We start from the raw sequence: 9,933 nt of genomic DNA, 5'->3' as shown, positions 1-9,933 counted from the left end.
TGTTGAAGAAATTCCCCTCTAATCCTATTTTGTTGAGTGCTTTAATCATGAAAGGGTGTTGGGTTTTATCAAAGGCTTTTTCTGCATCAATTGATAGGACCATATGGTTCTTGTTCTTTGCCTTGTTGATGTGATCATATTACCCCTGAAAGTAATTATTATAATTTTTAATTTTGTTATTTCTAGCTTACCCACTATCATTTACATCCTTCCAATCTGTCCTATATGAAACCTGTTTGCTCTAACCCAACAATGAAAAATAAAATCATTACTGTACCATTTTCACAGTCATTATAGCCAAAAAATCATCAAAAGCAATGGTGCCAATTCCCTTTTTATCAATTTCAGCTATCATTTTTTTAATTTCATCTTTCTTCGGTTCAAATCCCAAGGCTCTCATTGCAATCTAGAATAAGAAACAAATAATTCATAACAAGTCAAGATTCCATTTCTACTTTCTTATCTTTTAATTACTATCTTCATTTTGTTGTTGTTGTTGTTGTTCTTTTACCATAGACTAGGCACAAGAAATGGGTCTTCAGACTTAGATTATAGTCTCAAGGCAACATAGGAGAAGCAGCAGTGGAGGTACAGTGGTTAAATGCACAGTCGCTAAACAAAAGGTCAATGGTTTGAACCCATCAGCTGCTCTGTAGAAGAAAGATGTTGCAATTTGATTCCATAAAGATTATAGCCTTAGAAACTCTAAAGGTTGTTCCTATTCTGTCCCTATGTGATCATTATGAGTGGAAATCAACTGAAACATAGTATATTTGGTTTGCTTTGCTTTGGTCCTACAAAGTGTATTCACCATAACACTAAGGGCTTCAGCTGATTTGGACAAGTTTTCTTCATTAATGAAACAAGATAAAAATGCTTAATCACTTCTAGGGCAGGTGCACAAAGTGAAGAGATTTTATATCAAGCTTTCAGAAAATTAGTGTTAATTAAGAATTTAAAGATTGCCACAAATAAACAAATGGTTTACTTAAACATTTTAGAATTAGCAATCATTTCTGAACCTTCAATTCTTTCACATCTATGGTTCCAGATCCATCAACATCAAATAAATCAAAGGCCTCTTTAATGTCCTGTTTTTGGGTTTCATTCAATTTAATTCTTGCTGCTCTTTTCTTCCATTGGTCTGGACATCGGTGACTGCTGGATGCCTGTAATAAAAATAAACTATATAACAAAAAATGTTAACAGAATTAGTCTAATCTATTTTGAGCCAATTAAATCTAATAAACAAACATGTTCAAGTCTTCTTAGTATTAGTAAACTTCAATAAATTTTCTTCTTCCTCTTGCCAACATTTGTGTTTTTTCTTCAATAGCTAGTTATTAATTTAATAAAGGAAATAGTTTCTTATTAATAGTCATTAGTTTCATTAATAAATTAAACTAGTTATTTTACTAGCAAGCCTAGTTCTGTTTTTCCACTTAAGTCTTTTCCTTTAAATTAATGCCTGTTGAGGGGAGAAAAGAAACAAAGTAAGGTATATTAGAAAAACTGAAGTGTTATGTTGGTACACAACTTGGTACTTGGTAAATATGCACAATATTAATTTAGAGCACACAAGCCTTTAAGGCTTATAATAAAACGTTCTCATTTTGTATGTTATGTAAGACTGAACATGTCTTTCCCACCTTCTTCTAACATGCATTCCTATATTTCAGAAGATGAAAGTGAAAAACTACAATTTTTCAGGCAACAAATGACTCACATATCTAGACAGAAAATAGAGGTTGGGTTGATTATCTGCAGTCACCTTATATTTGGAATAAAGAAGTCATCCTCCTGCTGGTATTTGCTACTTCTGCTGACAAACAAGGTCATGGAGTTGGGATGGGGTTCCGCATCTCTGTGTCAGTAACTGTTTCCAGCTTTGTGCTTAGCAGTGTGGCAAAGGAGTAACTGGACTCCATGCTTCTGTGTGTCTACTGTCAGCTTCATGTTAAGAATTTATGTGGCAGCTATGGATTCTTTTTTTTCTACACTTATGAAAGGTGCACTGTAGTAAAATATATGTAACAAAAACGTTACCATTTTAATCACCGTTAAGTATATAATTCAGTGGCACCAATTACATTCCCCACTATTTATCTCTAGTTACTCTTTCTACTTACATCACACTATTAACTCAGTACCCCCTAGTAACTAATTTTCACCTTCCTCCATTAATAAATACTGGCCTCTCTACACTTGCCTATTGTTATGTACTGTTGAATCAGAATTGACTTAGAGCTGACCCTCTAGAGGATTTCCAATGGCAGTAAATCACACAGGAGGAGAATGCTCCTCTTTTTTTCCATGAAGCACCTGGTGGATTAGAACTGTATGCCCTTGGATTAGCAGCATACCCTCTCATCACTAGACCACCAGAACTCCCTAGCATAGATAACTCATATAGGTAGAGTCATACATTTATCCCTTTTAACTGACTTACTTCACTCAGCATGTTTTCAAAGTTCATTCATGTTACATTATGTATGATCATGTTGCATCAGAATTTCATTTCTTTTTATGTATAATATCTTGTGTGTAAGTACAACATTTTATTTAACTCATTTTTCAGTCTATCAGCTTTTAAGCACTGAACTCTGAATTCAATCCTATTCTGGCTAAAAAAGCAGATTCTGCTTCCATCATCGAGTCTCACTGATATGTAGCACATAGTTGAATAATCTCATTTCTTCCTATTATGAGCACCCTTACATGTCTGCTACATTTTTAGTTTGATTTTTTTTATTATTACTAATTTAAATAAAAATTTACAGATACTCTGGATTTCCATTCATTCATTGTTGCACTTTTCTCCCTGCCCACTCCTCTCCACCCCCAGTTCACTCTTCTCTTTGAAAAGTAAAAGAAAAATTCTTTCATTGTTATACAATCCTTCCCCCCAGGTCTACTCCACTATTCAGCCTTCTTCTGAACCCCTGTCATGACAATAAAACCTAATTACATATCCCTTTTAAACAGTTTCTCCCTTGTTTTCAATGCAGCATACATTATCCCTTCTTTGTCAGTCTCCCTCCAACCCCGATGTCAGTGCCGCTTTACAACAGTGGCACTATGCAGTTTTTGTCCTTTTGTAACTAAGATATTTCACTCAGCATAATGTTGTCTGCATACTTTTTCCCTCTATTTATTATGATATTGCTTATTGGTCCACTGGTAAGGATGCTTGCTTTCTTGGTAGTAAAATATAATCTATAAGTCTGTATACTTTTGTTGAAGTACTATTAGCACAAGCATCCACACTTTAAAAAAGAAGTCTGAGGGTCATTCTTAACACTTTCCTTTTCCTCAATTTTTCCACCAGTTTACTGTAGATCTACCTCTTAAAGAAGTTTTGAATCTGACCTCTCCAAATCATCTTTATTTAAATTGCCGTAATTCATTTCCTACCTGAATAGGGCTACGACTTTACAGCACTTAACAGTAACAAAAACGAGAGAGCTCTGTTAGCCTAGTGGATAGAAGGTGATGCTACCAAACCAAAGGTGGGTGATTTTGATCTGCAGCCTCAGGCCTGGTTTTAACCACTTTTGGTCAAACATTCTTCTAGGTGGTATAGCACTGGTCTGTCCATTTGCTGTACAAAGGTAACTTGTCGATGCTGCGAAGGCTAAACACTGTGACACTGATGTATCAAATGCAATAATAGTTACCCATGGTGGACAATGTTTGGTGGAACTCCTAGATTAAAACAAGCTTGAAACCAGGAGTGGTATCCACTTCCAAAATAGCCTCCAGAAACTCTGAACTTGGAGAAATAATGCAAGTTATACAAGTGTTCAGGTCTTTCATTCACAGAGTCGCTGAGTTATCTACGAGTCGGTGGCACTTAACAACATCAACAAACATGGACAGTTATATTTTTTCCTAACTAGCCTGACTCCATTCTTCAGACTCTCAGTTTATTCTAAACATTGGTGCGTTCCTAAAAAGCAATTCAGTGCATGTTAATCTCTAAAATAAATTATTCAGTGGTTCTCAACTACTAAATCGGCAATCTTTTGGATCCTTTGTGCTCTGTGCCAAAAAAACAAACAAATAAAAAACCCTAAAAACCTCTCTCCTCTATTTTTTTCTAGACAAGAAGTTCATATACCATCTTTTATGGAAAGCTCTCTCTCTCTCTCCCCCTCTTCTTCATGTTGTTTTAGATTAGGGTTCCCTTCCATGTGCTCCTACACTCTGCCAGTCTCATGGATCACTCTTTATTCTGTATTGTCATAGTCTATATTTAACTCTTTTCTCCCTGCTAGAATCTGAAACCCTAGTAAATGGACAGATAAGGACCTCAGTAATGTTTGCTGAACAATAATGTTAAAAGCCTATTTTCAGATGAAGGGAGACGTGTTTAATCTATTAAGATTCCACCAGATTAACTTTATTTTACTTTCAAATAACTGTAGCTAAATCTCACTCTGACTACCTCTACTTTTTTTAAATTTTTTTATTTTTTTTTTATTTCAATTAACATCTACAGAGATGAATCGAGTATTTTGGAGAGGTCCCCAACCGCAGACTTCCCCATCGTAATACGTTTTTTGATTTCCTGGCTACTGGTGCCAAGATCTTCAAAATAATGGGGACAATAAGGGGGAAATTGACGTTACCTGCAAAGCGCTCCTCTTTGTCAACATACAGAGAGTTTACACGGGCGGATCATGAAAAGAGGACCAATTCAATAAACTAAACAAAATCCTTTCCTTGCTCTGGGAAGAAATTTCATCCCCACCAGGGGGTTAAAGCTTAGCACTCACCATGATCCTCACCAACGCCCCCACCAGGAACCGGTGCGGCTCAACAACTCGCGGCTCGGCGCAACCAAAATGTTTCACAGTTGCTAAGCCGTTGCTAAAGCAACTCTCACCCTTTCTTACGTAGCCACGCCCACTCCTACTGATTGACAACCACGCTATCAAATAGCCAAAAGGATAAACATCCCTTGAGCCCACCCCCTTTGTCTACTCTCTACCAATAGCTTGACGATCCCGCCTTTCTCAAGCGGAACTTTGCTCTTTGGTTTCTTAGCGACCAGGCCCACCTCACTCTGTTGGTTTGCTCGCTTTGCGGGTGAAGGGTGCTTTGTCTCTGCATTTGAGGTCCTCTGCTAGAACCAAGTCAACTAACTGAGTGGATGGAGAAAGAAGCAAGGTTAGTAGCAAGGTGCTTCCACTTCCACCGACTGATAAGATTTGATGAAAACAAGAAAGGAGGAGCTTCCCTTTTTGGTCTTCCTGACCTCTTGGGACCCGCGAGATTAGATTACAGTCTCGAGAATTTTAGGTTAAATTTACCCAGCCTTGTTTTGTCATCCTTATTAGACCCTGAAGGAATTACCCTGTTTTTGCATTTTTCAACTCAGAACTCATTACTGCTGGGGCTGCGGGAAGAGGGGAGGGAGACTGGAGGGCTTGGTGGGGGGTTTTTTTCGCCTGCAAAGTTCACTTCTGCCTCCTTATCGCTATTGTTTAGGTGCCATTGAGTCGAGTAGGATTCATAGCGACCCTGTGAATAACAGATCTGAATTTTACATATCCTGTGCCGGCCTCACCATCTCTGACACACTTGAACCCATTACTGCAGTAACCATGTTAGTCCGTCTCGCTATGACTAACCCTCTTTTTCGCTGACCCTCCACCTTTCCAAGCGTGATACTCCTTTCCAAGGAATAGCGTCTCCCTAGCAACATGCCTTCATCATTAGGCCTTCATCGTTAGGCCTTCCTTAATCTCCAAGGTGCCTGGAAGCTTGATCTTTTGCCTTTCCTCCCTGTTTGGGCATGTACTCTAGTTCTAGCAGGTTCAGTTGACCAGTTACTATCTACTGGATCCAGAGTCAGGGCGCCTGCACCCTCCAGAGTAGAACTGACCTCCATAGGATTCTCGCCTGGCTGCTCTTGAACCTCTAGCTGTTAGTTTGGCAGCTGAGTGAACGTGTAACCATTTGTACCACTAAGGAATTCTCTAAGAGCCCTGGTGTTAGTGTTCCACTGGCCAGAGTTCAGAGATTGGGAGCCAGCAGCCCATCCTGTAAGATCAGAGACATGGCAGTAGGCTTCTACCTATGAAGCAGAGCTGGATAGGAGACCACACAGAAACAACAAAGCAGACTAGGCTCCAAGATTTCTGTTTAGGAAGGGCATGAGATAGACAATGAGTTGAAAGGTAGTGAGTATGGGGATGATTTTGACTTGTGTTTTTATTTGTTGCAAAATCCCCTGCAAGAGTTCGGGCTGGTTGTTAATTTACATCAAATGTAGATCTTCACTGTTGAGACCACAGGTACTCCTAGTAAGAATGAAGAGGTAATATTGTATATTATCAAGGCTGTGGTGGCTTAGTAGTGAGGAATTGCACTGTAAATCCCAAAGGCATGTGGTTTGAATCCACAAGCTGCTCTATTGGAGTAAATTTTGCAGTCTCCTCCTGTGCAATTTATAGCCTCAGAAAACCCACTAGAGGTCAGCTTTGACTTGATTCTGACATGAGGGCACACAACAACAACAGGATACAATAGTATCCCAACTGTGGAGAGCTCTGAAAGCCTGGTTGTACGGAGCTGCACTACCAACTCAAAGGTACACTGTTCAAAACCATCAGGTGCTGTACCGGAGAAAGATGGCCAGTCTCCTCTGGTATGATTTACATACTCTTTCACTTGAAGGCACACAACAACTAGAGACTTTGTGAGTAAGTGATTGGCACTATCAATTCAAAGCCAGGATGTTTGAGTTTATCTCAGGATAAAGAGGAGTAGTCACCTTCAGTGTGATTTACAGTCTCTGAAAACCCATTGAAGGATTAGCTATGAGTTGGTTCTAATTTGACTGCACATAACAATATCTTAATCATAGAAGTAATTTGCTGCATGTTGTTTTTGTTATGTGATGTCAAGTTGCCTGTGACTCATAGCAATCCTATGTATAATAGTTCTGAACCCTGCCCTATACAGAGCCAGTCTGACTTTCTCCGACATACCTACCCCATTATCTCAGCACTGTATCAGGCTGTCTCATCTAGGATCTTCCTCTCTTACACTGTCCCTTCACCCTTCCAAGCATGATGTCCTCTCCAAAATCTGTCCCCTTCTGGCAGTATGCCCAAAGTAGGTGAAACAGAATCTCAAAATCCTTGCCTCCAAGAAGCAGCTAGCTTGATTTCACCCTCTCCAGGACAAACTTCTATGTTCTTTTGGCAAGTCATGGTATATTCAATATATTTTTCCAGCACCACTGCTCAAAGGCATCAATTCTTCTGTCATCTTTATTCATTGTCCAACTTTCTGATTTATATCAAGTTACTTTGGACATGTAGTGAGGAGAGACTGGTCCTTAGAGAGGGACATCATGCTTGGGAGGGTGGAGGGACAGCGTAGGAGAGGAAGGCCCTCTATGAGGTGGATTGATTCAGTGACTGGGATAATTGGGATGGGAGTGTCAGAGACAGTGCAATTGGCACAGGACAGAGCAGAGTTTAGGGCTGTTGTACATAGGGTTGCTATGAGTCGCAGGCGACTCGATGGCACATAACAACAACAACAACAAATTTTTGTGAAGACCATGGCTGGATCAGGTGTACCTTAGTCTCTAGACTGACATCATTGCTTTTCAGTACTCTGGAGAGGTCTTTGACAGCAGATTTTCCCAATGCAATCCTTTTTTTTTTAATTTCTTGACTGCTGGTGCCAAGGATATTGATTGTGGAACCAAGCAAGCTGAAGCTGTTAATACTCTCAATCTCTTCTTCAACTGTCATGGTACTGCCAATTGGCCCATTGGTGAGAATCTTTGTTTTCTTGATGTTGAGCTTAAGTCCATATGAAGTTACTCCAAATGGGAGTTAAAATTATTGAGATTCAAGATGTTTTGTGAATTAATGCCATTTTCAGCCAGCTGCTATTATATGTTCAACAACAAATTGTGGAGAATCTTCAGAAGAATGGGATTCCCAGAACACTTGATTATGCTTATGTGAAACCTATACTTGGACCTGGAGGCAGTTGTCAGAACACAGCAGGGAAACATTGCATGGTCCAAAATCTGAAAGGGTGTATGCCAATAATGTATCCTACTTCCATACCTTTTCAATCTATATGTGGAAACAGATAAATCCAGGAGGCTGGGCTTTATTTATAAGGAGGAATGGAACATCAGAATTGGAGAAAGACTCATCAACAACCTGTGTTATGTAGATGATACAACCTTGCTTGCTGAAACTGAGGAGAACCTAGGACATTTGTTGCAGAAGGTCAATGATTGCAGCCTTCAATGTAGATTAAAGCTCAACATTAAGAAAACAGAGATTCTCACCACTAGTTCAATTGGCAGCACCATGATAGATGGAGACGAGATTGAGATTGTTGACAGCTTTAGCTTGCTTGCTTCCACAAACACTCTTGGTACCAGAAGTCAGGAAATCAAAAGACGAATTGCATTGGGGAAAATCTACTGTCATGACCTCTTCACAGTACTGAAGAACAATGATGTCTGTCAGTCTAAAGACTGAGGTGCTCTTAATCCAAGCCATGGTCTTTGCAATTACTTGCTGTGCATCAGAGAGCTGGACAATGACTAATGATGATAGAAGAAGAATAGACACCTTTGAGTTGTAGTGCTGGGGAAGAGTATTGATTATACCATAGACAGCCAAGAGAACAAACAGGTCTGACCTAGAGAGGGTGAAACCAAGTTTCTCTTTGGAGAAAAGGATGTTAAAGCTGTTTCACAAACTTTTGAGTTTTGTTAGGCGGGACCAGTTCTTGGAGAAGGACATCATACTTAGAAGAGTGGAGAGGCAGTGCAAGAGAGTAAGACCCTGGATGAGACCAATTAAGTCAATGACTGGGGTATTGGGGGAAGTTTTGTCCTAGGCAATGAAATTGGCTCAATATAGAGCAGTTGTATATAGGGCATATAACAACAATAAGAGATTTTTCATGCCATTGATATCACCTGGAAAGTTAATCTTGCTTGGCTTCAAGATCATATACTTCATCTTTAACACTAATATCAAAGAGATTTCTAGGAACCAGAAATAAAAGTGGCCAAGTATGTACAATATTACCTAATTGTAATTTCTATACTGTCCCTTTTTGTGCTGAAATTGGTTAGGTCTCAAAGCAATGAAAAGGTTGAAAAGTATGTTAATCTGCTTTTTCATTGCTTTGTTATTTAGGCTTATGATATTTTGGACGTTAACATCTAGTTAAAGTAATTTTTTTAACAATAAGCTCATTTTCCAATTTCAAGGATGTGAGTAAAAAGTACTCAGTTATGAAAAACTGCTATTAACAGATCTGATTGCAGACATAATAAAAATCTTGGAAAATATTAATTGTACTGACAGTTTTAAATCCACCAAGTTGTTCATGTTTGACCGACATGGAACTATTTCAGGAAGTAGCGTATGATCAGGAATGATTGGTAATGAAGGAAGAAGTTCAAGCTACACTGAATACATTGGTAAAAAATAAGGCTTCTGGAATTGAAAGGATACCAGGTAGCATTTTACAACAAACAAATGTAGCCCTGGATGTAGTAACCAGTCTATGCCAGGGAGCCTGGCCAAATAAGTGGAAGAGTTCCATATTCTAAAATAAAGCGGATCCATCAGAATGTGGAAATTATTACCCAGTGTCAGTAAATATCACATGTAAAATCTTTGCTGTAGATAATCTAAAAATGCTAGAAATAGTGCATTGACAGAGAGCTACCAGAAGTTCAAGGCTGGATTTTAAAGATGCCCTAACACCAAGGATTTAATTGCTGATGTGAGATGGATCTTGACTGAAAACAGAGAATACTAGAAATATGTTTGTGTTTATTGACTATGCACAGATATTTGACTGGATCATAACAAATTATAGCTAACATTCAGAAGAATGGAAATCTCAAAATGCTTAATTATGCTTATG

At 38.8% G+C, this 9,933-nt stretch overlaps 1 protein-coding gene across 1 annotated transcript in view; it reads right to left on the bottom strand.

The window, feature by feature from the left end:
* Positions 1-2,461, bottom strand: part of LOC102860157 (centrin-4-like) — a 5,121-nt gene extending 2,660 nt beyond the window's left edge. The window contains exons 1-3 of the mRNA XM_006881126.1: positions 2,450-2,461; positions 1,023-1,169; positions 278-406 (exon numbers count right to left, since the gene is read on the bottom strand). Of these exons, the coding sequence (XP_006881188.1) occupies positions 278-406; positions 1,023-1,169; positions 2,450-2,461 (288 nt within the window). The remainder of the gene's footprint in view (positions 1-277; positions 407-1,022; positions 1,170-2,449) is intronic.
* Positions 2,462-9,933: the final 7,472 nt, after the last annotated feature.

This window comes from Elephantulus edwardii, unplaced genomic scaffold (genome assembly GCF_000299155.1).
Source record: "Elephantulus edwardii isolate Elephantulus edwardi_28Jun2011 unplaced genomic scaffold, EleEdw1.0 scaffold00012, whole genome shotgun sequence".
Classification (NCBI taxonomy): domain Eukaryota; kingdom Metazoa; phylum Chordata; class Mammalia; order Macroscelidea; family Macroscelididae; genus Elephantulus; species Elephantulus edwardii.
Note: the sequence above shows the minus strand (reverse complement) of the source record. Positions and strands in the feature narration are given on the sequence as shown.